At 34.3% G+C, this 21,296-nt stretch overlaps 2 protein-coding genes across 6 annotated transcripts in view; one reads left to right on the top strand and one right to left on the bottom strand.

Moving 5' to 3' along the window:
- Nucleotides 1-21,296, top strand: part of exp (expansion) — a 199,199-nt gene that overhangs the window by 81,257 nt on the left and 96,646 nt on the right. The window contains exon 1 of one of the 5 annotated variants that reach the window (XM_089859301.1): nucleotides 14,389-14,407. The exons of the other annotated variants lie outside the window; for them this stretch is intronic. The gene's annotated coding sequence lies outside the window, so the exon portion shown is untranslated. Of the gene's footprint in view, nucleotides 1-14,388; nucleotides 14,408-21,296 lie in introns of those variants that run through there. 5 annotated transcript variants of the gene reach the window in all.
- Nucleotides 3,918-5,393, bottom strand: LOC149610596 (uncharacterized). The gene is made up of 2 exons (XM_089859037.1): nucleotides 5,249-5,393; nucleotides 3,918-5,169 (listed from the first exon to the last, which is right to left on the bottom strand). The coding sequence occupies exon 2, from the start codon at nucleotides 5,138-5,140 to the stop codon at nucleotides 4,349-4,351; it is 792 nt and encodes a 263-aa protein (XP_089715163.1). The 5' UTR covers nucleotides 5,141-5,169; nucleotides 5,249-5,393; the 3' UTR covers nucleotides 3,918-4,348.

The following is a 21,296-nucleotide window of genomic DNA, read 5'->3' on the forward strand; positions in this document are numbered from 1 at the left end:
TTCTGATCCCCAGAGGTGTAGTAGGGAGACTGGTTAATGCTGCAATTAAAACTAATGGAGCGCGAAATTTTCAGTAACTAAAAAACTACCACATCTTGTATCATTTCTAGTAATTTAACCTCTTTGAATTGATATTTTTTGTTTGGGTTCTTGATGAAGAATATTACAAAACTAAAACGATTATTTTGTTAATGGCGTCTTTGCTTTAAGAGAATCCATTTCATTTAACGTATACTTTACAATAAACAAAACTAGTGTGTTAATGAAACTTATGGAATTTAGCTTCGTATCTGCCGCGCTGGCGCTTTTCTTATGTAATCAAACTGCTATTTTACACAAAATATTTAAGTTGTTGAAAAGTAACCCCATATTTGATATAAAACGCCTTCAGCGCTCTATACATAAAATTCTACTTTGAATTTTTACTACACTGGAAGCTAGGGGTCTAATATTTTCAAAGACATTCAATTTTATATGCCTCATATCCTTATCCCACAGAAAAATCTTGCGTTAAAATTATATAACGAATACGTAACTCTTATGCCCAACGGGAAGGTCATCATGAGCTAAATTATTAGTACCATAAGTTTATAAGATTTGTGCCATAAGTATGACACTTTTTATACTTCGTAATGCTAGAGACTTTCTGAGAGCTAGTTCGAGAACGACGTTAGAATTGACTGCACTCGGTTTTGCAGTCCATCTTGAGCTAAATTATTAGTACCATAAGTTTATAAGATTTGTGCCATAAGTATGACACTTTTTATACTTCGTAATGCTAGAGACTTTCTGAGAGCTAGTTCGAGAACGACGTTAGAATTGACTGCACTCGGTTTTGCAGTCCATCTTCTTATTTTGTCTGTACTAAGCCTTTGACATCGTTTTATTTATGACGTTTCTCCTACCTCACTTTATGACAAGCTTTCATTGACCAGTAAAAAACTTATGGAACATATCTTATGAACTTACGTTAGTAGACAAGCTTGATTTAAACCCTTTTCGAGTAGCCTTTGCAAACGTCGAAGGGGCTACTTATAAAAAATTGGTGTTATCCATTACTTTAGGCTTAGGGATCTGAAAACCTAACATTAAAGGGAGGAGTTCATATTTCTAAATTATTAATTTTATAGGGAGCATATATTTTTCGGTTTCGTGATATCTGATAATTTTATTAGGCGTTTTTTAAAGTCGTCTTCCCATGCGAGGGATGTTTTTATGAATAATTTTTAATAGTATCGCAGAAGACATCAATTAACTTGAAGTTAAATATTAATTGACTTTTCCTTTTCCAATTGGGTGGGGGGGGGGGAACAGTATCATCTGCTTCATATAGGGTTAAGACGGAACATCCAGTATATGGATCCAAAGACATTAGATTGGGCTTCAACGTTACCAGTCCACCAAAGTCCACTAGTTTGAAGCCACATAAACATCTTTGGGATGTTCCGTCTTTAGAAAATAAGGTGTTCAATTTTAATACCAGAATCTATTTACCTCTTACTTTTGAACAGCGTGTATTGCTATTTTGTATTGTTAAACCTTACATAGCCAACTATAAAAATAAGTCAATTTTATAACTTTGAACTTACTTCATTGCTGGAGCTTCGTTTGAAGAGATGCGTCAAATTACTTTCACCAGAAGTGAGATGAGACTAGAAGTGAAGGACTCTAGCATTAATAGTAGATCCTGGCACTAGTGAACAAATTTGAGGATTTTATCCCGCTTCCCACGCGCTAAAACTAGAGAGAAAAAATTGGTCGAGTTCCAAAAACATTTCCTACCCCCTTCCCCTCAACATAAAGCCGCACAACACGCACGCAGGTGCTGGAATCTAGTTCGGCCGTCTACCGCCACGAGCGTCTCTAGTTTTGGAGGGAAAATTCAGAAACCGCTACCAGTGGGCCAACTGTTCTTGTGTTATCCAGAATATTCACTTTCGCCGAGTGAAGAATTTGATTAGCTCAGTACTTCTGGTCTCATCTCACTTCTGCTTTCACTAACTACTTCAGAGCGCATAAATAATACTTAAATCTGTTAAATTATCTCCATAAAAGAAGGGGCTATGTAATTTTTAAGATAATTTTCAATTTACAATTCCCTTTCAAATTAATTACGTAGAAAATTAATGGATAATCGTCACGAGCTCTAATGGTACATGGGAAGGTAATTATAAATTAAGTATCAGTTTATAATATAAATTGTTACCAAGCTTTTCTTTGAAACAATGAATGTCATTCTACTTGAGTTCACTCGCTAATCCCCAATAATTTATGCAAATTGATATTTTGATATTAAACCTAAATTTGATTATAGGAGCAAAAAGGTTGAGCTGATAGGCAATTTTGCGGAATAATGGTTATGTTTGAACGGTGGGATAAAAACATAAAGCATACCTGGCCTTACCTGAGCACGAAGTAGTAAACAAATGAGAACAAAAATGTTTTGAAAGTTAAAAGCTACATTTCCTGGCTTGTACCACAAGGTAATAACTACCTCTCCAAGGGAAGAGTTGCTTGTTACTGACGAGGATGTTTGTATCAGATGCTCTTAATCGAACGTCTAAAAATAGAGACTGAATGTATTTTCTATAGAGTAGGCTGAATTTTAACACCTCATGCCTTTTTCAGTTGCCTCTTTCATGGGGAGATGGGTTTCCCTTATGTAATAGCATTTAATTTTCCAATTAAGTTATTTTTTTAAGCCTCCGTTCAAACGTAAGCCATTATTTAATAGAGATGGGCCGATACCAGTTTAAACCGATACCGATATGATCCGATACTTGGGAAACCGATACGTACCGATACCGATATTTTACCCGATCCTTCGATTAAACCGATATCAAACCGATACCGATATGGTATCGGTATCGGCCCATCTCTATTGATGATTCTCGATCCAATTTCGGTACTTGAAACTATAAAACTGGCTTATCTTACGAAAAACCCATTTTAGACACTAGTTACGTTATCCAAAAATAGATGAAAAACTGTGCTGTCTCAGAGTTTAGGTCTTATGGCGTCATCTACTCTCAACATAAGTATTTATTTTCTTCAAAAAATATCGGGTAGAAATATCGGTTCATTTTTAACCGATACCGATATATCGGTTAAGGCCAAATATCGGTACCGATACCGATATGGCATCGGTATCGGCACATCTCTATTATTTAATAATAACCATTCTATTCATTTTAGTGGAGAAGCAAATACAACAGGTCTTCTTACTGTTATTTCTCTCGCGCTAAGTAGCACCGCTAGAGGAAGTGCAAGTCGACTGGCTTTCCGCGTGTAGTGAACTTGAACTCGGCTGACGTTGCTCCTTAGTGCGAGGGGAAATTACCTGGGTCGAAAATAATAATTGTATTTCCTTCGAGTTTGTTATTGCCTTGTGGCTTTACCTGGTTTAGAAAGGTTTCTACCGTAGCACACAGGTGGGGTTTACCGTAAAAATACCACGCAAATCTACCTTTACAAACAGCATAAAAGTAAAGCGGATAGAAGCGATCGAATTTATATACTTGGTTCATTAAATCGAGTATAAAATTTATTTTTGTACCTTCCATAGAGATTTTTTTTTAAACTTTCTTCCATGTCATGGAATTCTAAATTGATCGTCAATGTCAGGAAAGTTTAAAATGATAATCATTGTCAGGGAATTTCTAAATGGTCATTATCTTCAGGGAATTTCTAAATGGTCATTATTTTCAGGGAATTTTAAAATGGTCATTATTGTCAGGGAATTTCTAAATGGTCATCATTGCTAGGGAAGTTTAAAATGGTCGTCATGACATCATTGTGAGGAAATTAAATCAGCCCGTGGAAATGACCTTCAAAGTAACTTAAATGTACTAAATTTTAATTATATATTATTATTATATTATATATATACGAATTTAAAGCTCACTATATCTATTCATTAGACTAAAAACATTAAGTAGCTATTAGATATTTTCTACAGAGTTAGTCTTATGGTTACAAACTTACAATCAAATGATTGTACAAAAGACTAGCTTGACGGCTATTTCATTTCCTAACCTATTTCAAATCTTACTCCGGTTTAAAACTGACCATACGAGTGACAAGACAAACTAGAGTTCTGGGAATAACTTCAAACTGAAATATGCCAAAAACCATGATTGTTTTTAATTAGAGGCCTTTTCTAGCTAAGTTTCTTTAACACATTTTTTTTAAAAAATCAATAAATATTTGATTTTAATTAAATGATTTTTTTAAAAAAAATCGCTTGATTTAAATCCAACTGATTTGTTGCTGTTACACATATCAAAATCGCTTTATACAATCAAACACATTTGATAATATTGCATTATAGTAATGGTTCTTAACTTTGCTAATGCGCGGTGTTATCATTACCAATGACTGAAAATCCTCCATCAACCAAGAAATTGGTCCCGGTTACAAACGACGCATCATCAGATGCCAGAAAAGCGATTGGTTTCGCGATTTCCATCGGTTGGCCGACTCTACCTAGAACGTGGAGTTTCTTGCAATCTTCGAACACCTTATCAACCTCATTCTGGGGCAGGCCAAGTTTGTTGAAGAGGTCAGTGACGGTTATCGCTGGATTGACGCTGTTTACTCTCACTTGGTCCTTGCCCAGTTCTCTAGCAGCCGTTCTAGTTAGATGGTCTAGCCCAGCCTTGGACATGCTATAGGCGTGCGCATCCTTTAAGGTTCTGTTGGCAAGCACGCTTGACACGTTGACGATATTGCCTTTCGTCTTTTTCAAGTGTGGGGCACACAGCTTGATCAATTGAAAGACAGACCTTAGGTTTGTGTTTATGATCTTGTCGAACACTTCCAAGGATCCTGGCTCTAAATTATCCATTCCTGGGATACCAGCGTTGTTGACCAAAATGTCCAGTTTACCAAAATGTGCGATGGTCTTTTCCACGATGTTAACGACATCTTCCTCTACGCTTACATCGCCAACCACGACGAGGACATCTTTTTCAGAGAGACCAGCGGCGATACACTCTGATAATGTCTTACTCAGTTTCTCAATATTTCGTCCATTGATGGCGACGGCGCAACCCAAGGATGCGAAGTGAACAGCCGTTGCTGCGCCAATACCAGAACTGGCGCCGGTTATCAGAGCCACTTTTCCATTCAAGTTAACCATGTTATATTGTGTATTATAGTTGGGATTGTCTACGAGAATGTTTAAAAAGAAAAACATCTCGTATGAGACTAACGAAAAATAATGAATTTTATAGTGTGTATGAATTACCAATTATGTTTTTCTAATTTGTTTTTAATTATTATTTGAAATTTATGGGAGCTTAATGGTATGTACTAATTAGTTAGTTAGTACACTATACCACAATGTGTCGCGATCGTTGCTCACCGTAGCTCACGCAATTCTCAGGGCCTCTAGGCCTAAATATTAAGAGAAAATATTTGTCAACAGATAACTAGTTAATTATGTCTTGTAAAGCTTGTATAACCACGAAAGCAGTTTAACATCAGTAACTAAATGAATGACGTACTAGAATTTTCGTCGGTAAAAAATACGTGTCAATACAAATAATAATGTATAATTTTTGATCCCAGAAGGTGAATTAGGACACACCTCCGTGATTAGGCCTACCTGTTTCTCCTGCTGTAATACATAGTTTACAGGCGTGGAGGATTCCTACCATTAACTCAAGGAGACCAAGCGACTTAGAGTGTAAAATCGTCTGCTATTTTACACTCTAAGTTGCCAGGTCTCCTTGTGCAAATGGTATGAATCCTCCACGCCTGTAAACTATGTATTGCCAAAAACTAATCAAGCGCGAAATTTTCACGTAACTCAACGACCACGTCTCTAATCGTTTCTAATAATTTAACTTCTTTGAATGGATTGGAGTTGTTAAGTTTCTTTATTAGGAATATTTCAAAATTAAGACGAGTGGTGTGTTCGCTTTATGATAATTAATTTCCTTGTGTCCCATTCGACCGAACGCGTTTCCCATTCAACCGAATCCCATTCGACCGAACGCGTTTCCCATTCAACCGAAAACAGCCCAAATGTGCGGTTTTGGGAAAATATATATCAGAATTCAAAACGCAAATGTTTTCACTTTTTTAAAGGAATTTTTTTTTACCCTACAGTTTTCGTTGTATATATATTGATGTTTGAAATGCAAAATTTAATTTTAAGAGTGATTGATAATGGAGAGGATAGCTAATAAAGGCGGATTTCTTTACATTAACAATATTTTGGAAAAGGCGTACCATAGTTAAATGATTTATAAAATATTATTAACCTAACTTAACCAACCCAAACCTAACCTAACATAACAGTAATGTTTTGAAAAAGGCATATTATTTGAGAAGTCATTTGAAGCTATAAAACATCAATATTTTGAAAAAGGCGTAACATTGTTAAATGATTCATAAAATATTACTAACCTAACTTAACCAAACCATACCTAACCTGGCATAACAATGAAGCTAAACATCAATATTTTGGAAAAGGCGTATCATAGTTAAATGATTTATAAAATATTATTAACCAAACCAAACCTAACCTAACATAACATAACATAACTGTAATGTTTTGGAAAAGGCATATTATTTGAGAAGTCAATGAAGCTAAACATGAATATTTTGGAAAAGGCGTACCATAGTTAAATGATTTATAAAATAATACTAACCTAACTTACCCAAACCTAACCTAACCTAACATAACATAACAGTAATGTTTTGGAAAAGGCATATTATTTGAGAAGTCAATGAAACTAAACATCAATATTTTGGAAAAGGCGTACCATAGTTAAATGATTTATAAAATATTACTAACCTAACCTAACCAATCTTACAATTTCCTTCTCACGGTTTGAACCCGAGCCTCTGAATTAAAAGCCTGATATTCTACCATGCTGCTGCGGTGATTCGAAACCCTCACAGACATTTAATTAACTAATTCTTTCAAATAAATTCCCATTCAGCAGAAGCCCGCCATTGGGCTGGAAATTTAAATATATTCTCCATAAAAAACCAAAAAGCGGTTTCGGTCGAATGGGATTCGGTCCAATGGGACTATACCATTAATTTCGTTTAACGCATACTTTACAATGAACCAAACCTATGTGGTCAAACGTATGGAATTTAACTTAGTATCTAACGGGCTGTCGCTTTTCTTACGCAATCAAACATATATTTTTTACAAATAATTATTTAAATTTTTTAAATTGTTGAAAAGAAAAACCGTATTTATGATATAAAATGCCTTCAGCGCTCTATATATTAAATTCTACTTTGAATTTCTACCGCACTGGAAGTTATTATCTACTATTTTCGAAAACATTCAATTTTATATGCCTCATACTCTTATCGTAAAGAAAAATCTCGTGTTAAAATTATATAACGAATACGTAACACTTATGCCCAGCGGGAAGGTCATCATGAGCTAAATTATTAGTAGCGTAAGTTTATAAGATATGTGCCATAAGTATGACGCTACCTATACTTCGTAATGATAGACTTACTGAGAGCTACTTCGAAAACGACAAGCGAGAATTAACTATACTCGGTTTTGTAGTCTTTACTATGCCTTTGTCAGCGCGTCACTTTACGAGAATCTATGACGTTCCTCCTACGTCACTTTATGAAACCAGTGACAAACTTATGGAATATATCTTATGATCATAATGTTAGAAGACGAGCCTGATTTAAACCCTTTTCGAAGAGCCTTTTACCCACAACAGGGCGAAATATTTTTTCACAAACTTATAAAAAATTGGTATTATCCATTATTTTAGGCTTAGGGATCTGCAAACCTAACATTGAAGAGAGGAGTTCACATTTCACAATTATTAATTTCTGTTTCGTAATATCTGAAAATTTTATCAGGTGTTTTTTAAAGTCGTCTTTTATGAGTGGCTGATATCAGTTTCCCATGCGAGGGATGTTTCTATGAATAATTTTTAATTGTAACGCAGAAGCTATCAATTAACTGACCCTTTCCAATTGTTACACAGTGACCATCGAAGTCCTATAGTTTGAAGCCACATAAACGTCTTTGTGTCTGCATACCGTTTGTTCTGTCTTAAGAAAATAAGGTGATTCCAGACACTATTTTACCACCGAAGTTTGAACAGCATTCATTTTATTTTGTATTATTATATCCAATTACAAAAATAAGTTTCGTAACTTCGAACTTACTTTATTGCAAGAGCTTCGTGTCAACAGTTGCGTCGAATTAACTTAACTAACATAAATAATGATTAAATCTGATAAATGCTCTCATCAAAAGAAGGGGCCATGTATATTTTAAGACAAGTTTCAATTTGCAATTCCCTTTCAAATTAATTAGGTAGAAAATTAATGGTATACATGGGAAGGTAACATGATATTAATTATTACTTTATAAAATAAATTGTTACGAAGGTTTTCTTTGAAACAATGAATATCTATTCTACTTCCACTCACTAGCTGTTCCCCAAATATTTATGCAAATTAATATTTTGATATTAAACTGAGTTTAGTTTTTAGGAGCAAAAAGGGTGAGCTGATAGAGAAATGTTTTTGCTTAATAATTGTTGTTTGAACGGTGCGATAAAAACATGGTGCCTTACCTGAGCACGATGTAGTAATAAAATGAGAACGAAAATTTTATAAAGTTAAAAGCTTCACTTCCGGGCTTGTACCACAAGGTAATAATCCCTCTCCAAGGGTAGAGTTAGCTTGTTACTGATGAGGATGTTTGTTTCAAATGCTCTTAATCGAACATCTAAAAATAGACACTGGATGCATTCTCTTTAGAGTAGGCTAAATTTTAACATTTTAAAATTTTAAGCCTTTTTCCACAGAGAGATGGGCTTCCCTTATATAATAGCACTCAATATTCCAATAAAGTTATTTTAAGGCCTTGGTTGAAACGTAAGCCATAATTTAACAATATAGACCATTCTATTAAATCTTGCGGAGAAGCAAATACAAGAGGGACTGGACTTTTTTCTTTCTGTTATTTCCCTCACGCCAAGAATCACTGCTAGAGGCAGTGTGAATCGGCTAGCCTCACGCGTATAGTGAACTCTGACTCCGTCTGGCGTTGCTTCTTGGCGCGAGGTGAAATTACCTAAAATTGTGTTGGTTTCTCTATGAGAGTTCTATTCTCTCAATTAACCTCGGTCGAAAATAAAAACTTGTTTCCTTCGGGATATATTATTACCTTGTGGTTGAACCTTTGTCAAGCTTAACACTTGACAGATTAGAAAGGTTTCTACAGGTGGTGTTTAACGTAAAAATGCCACGTAAAGCTACCGCTGTAAGCAAGCATAAAGGTAAAGCGGATAGAAGCAATTAAATTCACATATTTAAATCGAGTTTAAAAATTTATTTTGTACCAGGGAACTCTAAAATGGTCATCATTGTCAGGGAATTTTAAATAGGTAATCATTGTCAGGGAATTTTGAAATGGTCATCATTTTCAGGGAATTTTAAAATAGTCAACGTTGTCAGGGAATTTTAAAATGGTCATCATTGTCAGGGAATTTTAAAATGGTCATCATAGTCAGGGAATTTTAAAATGTCATCAATGTCAGGGAATTTTAAACTGTCATCATTGTCAGGGAATTTTGAAATGTCGACCAATACCAAGAAATTTTAAAATGGTCATCACTTTCAGGGAATTTTAAAATGGTCATCAACGTCAGTGAATTTTGAAATGGTCATCAACGTCAGTGAATTTTAAAATGGTCATCAATGTCAGGGAATTTTAAACTGTCATCATTGTCAGGGAATTTTGAAATGTCGACCAATACCAAGAAATTTTAAAATGGTCATCACTTTCAGGGAATTTTAAAATGGTCATCAACGTCAGTGAATTTTGAAATGGTCATCAACGTCAGTGAATTTTAAAATGGTCATCAACGTCAGTGAATTTTAAAATGATAATGTCAGGAATTTTAAAATGGTACGTCATCAGTTTCAGGGAATTTTAAAATGGTCATCAACGTCAGTGAACTTTAAAATGATAATGTCAGGAATTTTAAAATGTACATCAATATCAGGGAATTTTAAAATGGTCATCAATATCAGGGAATTTTAAATAGGTAATCAACGTCAGTGAATTTTAAATGATAATGTCAGGAATTTTAAAATGGTCATCAACGTCAGTGAATTTTAAAATGATAATGTCAGGAATTTTAAAATGTACATCAATATCAGTGAATTTTAAAATGTACATCAATATCAGTGATTTTTAAAATGTACATCAATATCAGTGAATTTTAAAATGTACATCAATATCAGTGAATTTTAAAATGTACATCAATATCAGTGAATTTTAAAATGTACATCAATATCAGTGAATTTTAAAATGTACATCAATATCAGTGAATTTTAAAATGTACATCAATATCAGGGAATTTTAAAATGGGCATCCATGTTATAGTAGTTCTGTAGTAGCACTTCCATGAACAAATTTATTTACAAGTTCATGATACTAAGTCATTTTTAAACTCAACAATCAAGACTTCTGCAATTCAAACCAGGTATTGTTCGGGGAAAGTGAATTTAAATGATCAGGTAAATCATTGCAAAGTCCGCAGGGAATTTTGAAATTAAATATTTATGGCAATCATACGTTACACCTAAAACAAATATGATCATAGATTAATACTATCCATTATAATAAAAATTATCACATTCAAATAAAGTTTTGAATAATCGTCGTATTGAAAAAGCGTTACACGCGTGGGCGAACCGTTAAATTATTAATGTAGGTGATTAGAATGGAACGCAAGGTCGCCGCTAGACATATTTCTCCGCCATGCATATCGCGTTGGACCGATATTTCTCTAATAACCGCACGTATCTCTAGCGAAATTTCGCCTGTAATACGCCGTCCCATAAGAAATGAAATGTGTTTTTCAATTTTAATAACTTTACGCCGACTTTAATTTTAAGTGAGTCAAGGTCGACTGCGTACGCCATGCCAACTACTTAGCAAAATAAACCAGCTATAATTCTCTATTCCACACCCCAAATCGTGTATACTTTTGCTTAAGAAAATTCATATTTGAATATGAAATTTGTTTAACTAATGAATGGCTACTCGGATAAGACTGTCCAGGGAGCCCATCGGTCCTATAAAACCTATATTTTTGAGCCTGTCCTATATTATCCTATAATTTTGAACCTGTCCTATATTATCCTGTAATTTTGAACCTGTCCTATATTATCCTATAATTTCATGAAAGGTCCTATAATATCCTATAATTTCATGAAAGGTTCTATAATATCCTATAATTTCATGAAAGGTCCTATAATATCCTATAATTTCATGAAAGGTCCTATAATATCCTATAATTTTATGAAAGGTCCTATAATATCCCATATTTTTGAATTAGTCGAAGTTTTCGTATAGTTTACCATCAAATTTGTCAAAATTTAGCTCTTTATCAAGATCACACTTGACTAGGCACCGAAATTGCAGAGCTCCCTTCGCTCGCTCAGGATTATAGTGGTTCGCGGACCGAACATTGAGTAACTCATCCAATTCAATTCTATAACCTTCCTCTTGTTATGGTGACATCAACCATGAATATCTTTAAATTCGGTTTAGGGAGCTGCCAGAAAGGTGTGGCTTAAAATGGCTCCTCCCATTTCCACCAAAATGGCGGAAAACTTCACAGAGTGAAAGGATAGTGGGGGAAGGCTCCCGATTGGATAAGTGAGAGTGTGACGTTTAGTAGGGGAGATTTTCACCCCTTTGCCCACTCTCTATTGAATTGTGATTGTGCATACTGAACAAACGTACAAACAAACAACTTACTTCCTCAAATATGTAAAAGATGTATTTCGTCACATTTCGATAAGAATTTAAATAAAAACCAATTTGAGGGGGTAAATACTCTGAAACAGTGGACAGTTCAGCTTCCAAGGGGACATTCACTCCATTGATTAACGACGCACTCATAAGTTTCATGAAAATGTTATACCTCTATGTGATTAGACCAGGTGTATTCAATTATGACCTTTGTATCTGGAGAGTGATTTAAATTCAGTCTATTTGGAAAACTCCTTTTTGTTATTAAATACGACCATGCAATTTGTACAGCTAAGGTCACAAGTATCTACCCCCTCGAAAGAAGAGTTATTCCAAAAGGCTCGTAACTTTCTCCGAAAACCTTTCCTTTTTAATTTTTTTTTCTAAAAAATCGTAAAAATAAATGAAAAATTGGGTCGAGAAGCCCGGGACCAGTTTTCTAAAACTATTTACTCCTTTGAACACCTAGTGGCGCACACGCTCCTACTTTAAAACAAGTCTGTTTTTCCCCTTAATTTGTGTCCTTCCATTCCCCCCAAAGGGATACTTAAAAAGCTCAAACATATTTTTAATCGAAAAGGTTTTATATCAAAAATATACAAATAACAAATTTCATAAAAGCAAATTAATTTTAATGAAATTTTTTATTTATTATTTTTTGACCAGTTAGAAAACACGACAATCTCTCGAATTGGTCTAACGCGTAAGTTCTTGTAAATTAAGTTGCTCGTTTCTTTAATATACAGCGTGTTTCTGAAAAGTCTATGAGAAATCAGGGATAGATAGACTTTTTAAGACGGAATGGGTAACAGGGTTATTCGGGTGCGCGTCCTAGTCCACGACCCCCTTACCCGTGACGGGGGGGTATGAAAGAAGAGGCGGGTCTTATTTTCATTATGGCGTTGTATGTATATCCGGGTCAAATAAACGTCGTCTGCCAAGTTGGAATGGATTGGGCTCCGATTGTAATTTTTGAAAGAACATTGTTTAAAAATGGAAGTAACACAAGACATAGGGCTTGAAACCAAAACACATTTTGAAATACGATTTATTTCTCTTTGATGAAGTTGTAGTGATGCTTTAAAAGCCTTCATAGATATTACAACACGAACAGGTTTTAACCAAACACTAAGCTCGCAAAACTCCTGGCCATTCACTAAGCCTTGGTTAACTTCATCAAATTCGCTTACAAAATTATGAGGATAGTAGAAATGATTGGATTTAGAAAGAATTAGCGAACACTTTTCACCCTTACAGATGTACTCCAAATCCAAAACACCGGCAATAAATTCCCTACCTCTTAATTGCTATTAAAAACAATTCCCAAATAATTTCCTACCCTTGCTTTGAGACGGCTTCATTTTGAACCCCTGTAAAGATGCTTATCTGTACAACCATAGCCCACTCTATCACGCGCATCACGACGCAAGCTGCTCGCGCTATATAGCGCGAGCAGCACAGCGTCCGGGAGCGCGGATCGAGTGGGCTCTTGTACAACGCAAGAGGGGTCGTAGTCATAGCGACAGATGTAAACAGGAATTACGTATTTTTGGCCCTCCTTGTCAGCAACGTCACCAATACGTAGTTTTAGTGAGCCAATAAGAAAATTTAATTTTTTGGTTACGTGTTGAAGGAAGGGGCTATGTACTCGTCTATGAGTCGGACTGAAGTAAATATTAACCGTTGGGAATTCCGTCTTAAAAAAGTCTATCTATCCCTGGAGAAATTAAGGGGGTGTTAATTTTTGAGTCGAAAATGTTCTATGACATTTTGCCATAAGGGGCACCGTTTTCGAGTTGTTATCGGATTGTTTTACGGATGACCCCTTAATTAAATTAAATTAAGAAACTAAAAGGCAATGCTAATTAAATTTAAGGGACCATCCGTAAAACATTCCACATATAACTTAAAAAAGTTGGCCCTTAGGCCTTGAGGTAAAATGTCATTTAACATTTTCGGCACGAAAATGTTTGACAGTAATTTCAGAAACACCCTGTATATGCACAGAACTGAAATTTCAAATATATTAATAATTTTATACAAAAAAATTCTAGCGTGAATTTTTCTGTAAAATTAAACATAAACGATGAAGATTAATATTAAATTTTCCCAAAACATTTTTTTATCTCCGCTTCACGATCATAATAATAAAAAAATACTTTTTTAGCATTTAAGTATTCCTTTTAACCCTTTGATGAATTGGTTTAAACCAAACCCAAGTTGAAGTAAATGCTTCTAAGTCTGTCCCCCTTAAGGTTCACTTTCACCTTCGCACACCTGTCAGTTCAAAGAAAGAAATTAAGGAAAGGGGTAATAGATTTAGGGGGGAGGAAGTTGAAATGAGTCTCCGCGAGAAACGTCTGGTCTTGAGACAAGTCCCAGTCGATCTTTGATAGTGTTCGGACGACGAGGGATTGGATTTTTCTCCTCCATTTCAGTGGTTTTATATCTCTTTCCCTCCTTCGTTTCCGAGCTCTTGATCTCTCTTTTTTTTGGAGTTGAGATGCCCGGTCCAACTTCTAACTCATCTTCCTCCGCTAATAATGGATCTTCATCCTCATCCGCAGCCTCCAACGTCCGCTTTCAAGTTGGAGGAGATTCCGCTAATGGGAATGGGAAGGCAACCAGGTAATGAATATAATTTAATTTCCATTTATTTAATTAGCGTCGTAGTAGCCATTAACTCTCTCTTGGATAATTACGTACGCGTCTTCTCATTGTTCTCAAATGGATTAATTTGTGCGCGATATGTGAATTAGTTTTAATTTGATATTAAGGACTGTTTTGTGATTTTACAACAGTGTTTTTTTTTTGTTTGTTTTCGACTTTTCGGGCAATTAGAGAGCGGTTTGTATGGGATTTGAGGGGAAGCGGAACCTCTGTGGTTTTAACTGAATTATAATATTTATTTATTAAGATAATGTGGAGTGTCATGGAGGGTCGGTTTATCTCTTGGACCATTTGTTTACTTCTAGAAAGGATTTAGTTATTGGTTTTAATTAAAAACAAGTATATTTATTAGTAAATAGCTGTGATTAACAAGCAACGTACAATATTTCATAATTATTTTAAATTTTTTTATTGGTTCCGTATTTTTGTTAATTTTAGTATATGGACTGTACTTTCGACAAATTTGTCCGAAATTATTGGAAAATTTTACAAAAATCAATCAATGCAATTCGATTTCTTAAATATGCTCAGTTACAGTGCAGAGTTTTTAATTATTTAATTTTATATTTTATAATGATCAAGTGGACTATATACATAAGCAGCCCGTTATCGTGTATTATTCCCGGATTTCTTGAGCGTAGCCCCACCTTGAGTTAATTAAATCAATAGTTAATCAAATGCATTTTGATTAACCCGCACGGTTTACAATAAATTGGATATTAAAATTTTTAGTAGAGGCGTTTCGAACTCAAACCGAGTTGGGCAAACCAGCGGAAAATTTCAAGTTAAATTAACAAACCGTATTTTAAGTTTCGAAAAACTTTTATTTTATTTAAAAAAAAATTGCTCATTATTATATTACTAACGATCTCTTAACACCTTTTTCCTTAACGTCACCTTTCCTTCCTTCACCTCTATGAGTTTTAACGTTGTTTATCAATCCGCCTTAGCTTTCGCTGTACCGCAAATTACTTTCAATTAAAAAAATAATATGTACAAATACAGTTAGCCAACATTAATGCAAATCAAACTAACATAAGTCTAAATAACAGGTTTTCATTTTTGTGTATATGAAAAATGGCGAAATCTCTTTGACAAATGTAGTAATAGCAACGCTGCTAAATTACTGGAAGGCCTAACGCGGGTTGGTGCCGTTACTCGAGTCAATGTCGCCCATATCATACTCCAGTTTGAGACTTTTAGGCCCTGGAGATAAAGCAAAAGCGAAAACGAGAAAAGTTTATATTAGCATAAAAATTTCCTTTAATTACCCTCTCCAGTACAGTTAGAGAAAAAAAAATTGGGCAAGTTTTATTAAAATGTCGTAGCGTAGGTATGCGCTAAAATTTTTAATTTCCTTCTAGTAATTGTCGTTAGATTTAAAGAAAAAAATATGGAAAGGTGATTACATTAATTTGCATATATTATAGAATTTTGCTTGCAAATGAAACGTTTTCGCTCTCGAAATTTTCTCCCTCTCGCCCCTTTATTTTTAAAGCAAACGACACCCTCCATTTTTCTACCATTTCTTTTTGTTTAAATTTAATTTCTCGATTTAAGAATTGACTACATTCCAAAGGCGCGACTCGACATAAACGAGTTTACATTTGAATAGCGTGACCAGGCGCCTTTCGGTTTAGTTTTACCTTATTGCAAAATTATTATTTATTTATTTGAACTTTTTTTCTGGATGGTATTTTGACACACATTTTCACTTTTTATTACCTGAGTTTTTAAAAAGCGAGTTTTTCAAGAAAGGGGAAAGTTTTTGGTTTGGGTTTTGGAAGAAGATTCGGGTTAGTTATATTCTTTGATAGTAGTTCCGGAAAATTGTATTTTGTCGTAGATTAACAACCAATGCATGGTCCTCCCAATCCTCCCTTGTGCCCAATTTACTCTTTGCAAATTTTTGGGTGTTTATTTATTATTTAAATATTTAAGGAAACGCTTAAATTCATGCATTTCTGTTTTGAAATTAGGACCTTTTGATCTTGGTATGAGCATAAGTTTATAAGTAATGTTCCATAAGTTTATCACTAGTTACTGAGAGCTTGTCATGAATTGACATAGTGTAGGTGAAACGTCATAGATTCGAGGTAAACCGACGCCTGGTGAGGCGCTGTCAAAGGCTTAGTACAGACTAAATAGGAGAAGATGGACTGCAAAACTAACCGAGTGTAGTCAATACTCGCTTGTCGTTCTCGAACTAGCTCGAGCTGCAAGTCTCTAGCATTACGAAGTATAGGTAGTGTCATACTTATGGAACATATCTTATAAACTTATGGTATGGGCGATCGAATATTTAAAAGCAAATTAAAAAGTACAAAAGTGATTCGGCGCCTTGTTTAGGTTATTTTTATGGTCGCCATTTCCAATATGGTGCCGGAATCAAACGAGATACCTAAAATTGTTGTTTTACAAAATATCGATACCTCAATCCTGAAATATTGATTAAAAGCTGCTGAGATTTGTAAAGACAGGTTCTATTTTCCTTTACATTTCTAACCGCCATTTTTCAAGATGCCCGTGCATTACAAAATCTCTTTTTAGTTAGTACCCAGTACTTAGTAGTAGTACCGTCCCAGTAAAATTTCAGCTTCCTACACAAATTAACGGTTTATTCTGTGCCTTGATAAATCTCAATTAGTGCAGGACTTGCGAGCAAATTCAGCAATTAACGACTAAAACAACTTTAATAAAAAATAATTCACGTTTATGGATGGGCTCATTAAGCGTAGACATTTAAATTACGTAAGTTAAAAATAACTTAACAAATTTAAACAAACGTTTGATAAAGTAAGGGAAATATATTTGCCAAAATAAAACCTAAATATAATTCGATACATATCATTAGCATATTAATTAATTTTAAGAAAAGATTTATCGGTATCACGTATTTAGATTAATATTACTTTAACAAGCTCGCGTAGGTGGAGTTGGTCGAACTCGTGGGTAATTAACTTTTTAAAATTATAATTTGCCAAAATATTTCCGCAATTAACTTTTTTATTAGAAAAAATAACCACTTTTCCATAAGAAAATTATATATATTCTTAATTTATTTATTCAGCGCGGAAATCTTATAATTTCGAACACCTCTCAAAGTCACTTCCTCTCCATATAAGTTTTTTTCTTTTCCGCCACTTCCGAAAACACGTTTTTAAAAACAATAGAAATATTTGGAATTTTCACGAACACTCACTCGTTCAAGCAAGAACGATTTCTCCTTAAGATATATGTTAACATTTTGGTTTCGTTCACACTTAGAAGTAAACTTCCTTAAATTCCTTTGTTTAAGGACACGAGAAACAATTAAGCCTGCCTTAAGTTAGTCGGGGCACTGTGAGAAAATAGGCTTAATTTGTAGGGACATAATTAGAAATTAGGCTTATTTAGTAGAGATACAAAAAGAAATTAGCCCTAATTATGCAGGGATGACTTAAAATCGGGTTTAATTGGGTTGGAAGACTAAGAAATTGGGCTTAATTGGGTTGGAATAGTTAAGAAAGTAGGCTTAATTACGACGGAAGAGTCAGAAGTTAGGATTAATTACGTCGGAAGAGTCAGAAATTAGGATTAATTACGGCGGAAGAGTCAGAAATTAGGATTAATTACGTCGGAAGAGTCAGAAATTAGGATTAATTACTTCAGAAGATTCAGAAATTAGGCTTAATTACGTCGGAAGAGTCAGAAATAGGGCCTAATTTTGTCGGAAGAGTCAGAAATAGACTTAATTGGGTTATGATGACGCGAGTTAGGCATTAGACTTAATTGTTTTAGGACACCACGAGTTGGGAATTAGGCTTAGTTGTTTCAGGACGACGCGAGCAGGGAATTAGGCTTAATCGTTTTAGGACTGAGCGAGTAAGGAATTAGGCTTAATTGTGTTCGGATAACGCGACTAAGAAAATTAGGCATAATTTAGAACCCAAGTTATAGAAATGATGTATATTTCAAAAAGTTAAAAGTTAAAATACGACTTAACTAGGAACACCTAGGAAATTAGGTCTATTTTATGTTCTAAATTACTGATCGAGTTTTTTTCAGTAATAATAATTATTCCACAGGGATTAAGAAAAACTTCTTACAGTATGAATAAGTCTTAAAAGTAAAGTACAAAAAAAACTGTTCATATAAAATATTAACCACGCATTGGTCTCAAGATAACTTACACAAAAATCCGAAATCCTTTTTTGGGTGTTGGTCCTTATTTCTAATTGCGATTAAGAGCCCTTAGGGGATTGACTGTTTTTAAAATTTTTATAATAGAGGAATAGATTTAGGCAGAGACAGGGAAACGAGCTTATCCGGTGGCTATACATACGTATACCGGTTACAACCTTACATTGAATCAAAATATCATTTTAAATTCAAGTTCCCTTGCTTGGGAAAGACTCATTCTAAGATAGCCAATTAAAAGAGTCCCGTTTTAAAACATTTGCGAGAAAGTAATTAATACGTAAAACCGTTATTTTAAGCACGATTTTTTTCTCCATAGGGTATATATTTTTTTCATATGGTTTAAAACTTTCGTTAGTAATTTTGGCTCAGTGTTTTAGGGCGTATAGTTAGTGAAGAGTTGATTAGCATAACTACATTTTCGATCGAAGGTGAACCAGTTTCGCCAAGAAATGATTAGTTTTGATTTCTTTTTTAAGTTTATTTTTTTAAGCGATAAGAGTTTATACAGTTTTTACAAGAATGTTGTACGCATTTAATCCAAAAATAGTGTTAATTTCATGTTATTACATGGAAGTAATTTTCAAAGAATGGAACTTCAATATAACCAGAAGTATATGATACTTCTCTTCGAGAGAAGTGTACCACAAAGCGGCTGGGGTAATTGTAAAATTATTCTTCCCAACATTTGGAGCAAGATTACTAAACCCAATCACATGCACTATAAATAGTTCCCGCATCATTATACTCTATTAACGCTTAACTATTTGCCAAGGCGCATGCGCTTGTGTATTTTTGTCCCACATCAAGACAATCAAGGTTTGTGGGTAGATTGATGAGGATTTAGTACCAAACAGTTATAGAATTCACCCTAGCACGGTGCGATGCCCATCTGAGATTTGATGAGCAGGAGAGCAAACAAAAAGTGGCTGCCTGGGAAGAATCTTGTTACATAACTAAAGTATTAAAAGGATACAGAGTATCATCCTTCTTCTATTATCCCCTTCTGATATAACAAATCTACAATTTGCTACGGATTAAACTTGCACGAAAACTTATCTCCAATCTTTCCTTTAACGAAGCATTATTCATTTGATTGTTTAATAAATTCATGTCTATTCCAGCTGCTGCCAAATGCTTAATAATATATGTCTCGGTTTTCTCTTAGCTTTGGGAAAAGTACCGGTATTTGCTTGTAATAAATTTAATAGTTTAATCCGTTTGATTAGAATTTGCAATTTGCTCCAGGCCATAGCCAAATGTCTTTCTTTTGAAGGATAAATAGAGGGGGGAAGTCATAGAGAAGGTAGAATCAGGGAGAGGCTATAGAACTAGATAAGAGAGAAGCGGCGACGATAGTACTACTGACGCCATCTAGGGAAACTAGTTGAAACTACGTTTGATATACTTTCTCAGCGGGACCATCCATAAAAGTGTGGGAGTCTTTTTTTTCTTCGTAAATTGGATTTTGGGCGTTTCTTGAGGCGTTGTCTACAATGATTTAAATGAACTTAATCCGTTTGAAATTTAATCGAAGTGGGTTGGGTTAGTTAGTGAGTTAAACATTCTTTTTTTTACCTATCTGAGTCTGACAGCAGCTATGGTAAATTAGTAAACGGTTGTGTGAAGTATGAAAATATACATGCAGACAGTGATCTACACTTTAATTTTAAGGGTGATTCTTGTTTTTTTGAGGGCTAAATCACTAGGGAAAATTTTTGTACACCAGATTTCAAACTTAAATTTTAATTTGATTTCAAAGGGATCTCCTAGAAACTTTATTTGACTTCAAAGGCATTTAATTTCAAAGGGATATCATAGAAATTTTACTTGGCTTCAAAGGAATTTAATTTGATTTCAAAGTAATTTAATTTGATTTCAAAGTAATTTCATTTGATTCCAAAGGAATTTCATTTGAATTCAAAGGAATTTCATTTGATTTCAAAGGAATTTCATTTGATTCCAAAGGAATTTTCAAAAGATTTTCATAGGAACTTCATTTGATTTCAAAAGAATTTCAAAGGAACTTCATTTGATTTCAAAAAACATTTCATAGGAACTTCATTTGATTTCAAACATTTTTATTCGTAATTCATTTGTTTTAAAGGAATTTCAAAAGAACTTAATTTAATTAGAATAGAATTTCATATGAACTTAAATTGATTTCAAAGGTATGTCCGTAGTAAATTCTGTAACTTTAATCCAAAATCAAGTGTAAAAATTAGAGGTGTGCGGTTAACCGTTTCAATCGAATAATTCGATCGAATACCGAACTGAATAATTCGATCGAATACCGAACCGAATAATTCGATCGAATACCGAACCGAATAATTCGATTCGGTATTCCATAAGCCTATTTTCACTATTCGATTCGAATATCGAATACCGAACTGACTATTCGGTTAAAGTTCGACTACCATAAATTTTGGTCCTTGGCACTAGAGAGACCCACCTTATTTAAAAAAATATCATCCCAATTTTATTTGTCTCCCATCAAAAACTACCAGCAAGTGCATAGGAAAATTTTAAGAAATACTTGACCACCAATGAGGAGAGGTATTTTGAAATTGAGGAGCTTCTAAATGTTCTTCTCCTTGCTTTGTCATTTTATTCGCGAATATTAGGGTTAAATATACGCGGTTTCTAGGCTTAACTATTCGCGATTAAT

Source organism: Phalangium opilio, unplaced genomic scaffold (assembly GCF_054372755.1).
Source record: "Phalangium opilio isolate 3A_F unplaced genomic scaffold, DU_Popi_V2 ptg000329l_1, whole genome shotgun sequence".
Lineage (NCBI taxonomy): Eukaryota > Metazoa > Arthropoda > Arachnida > Opiliones > Phalangiidae > Phalangium > Phalangium opilio.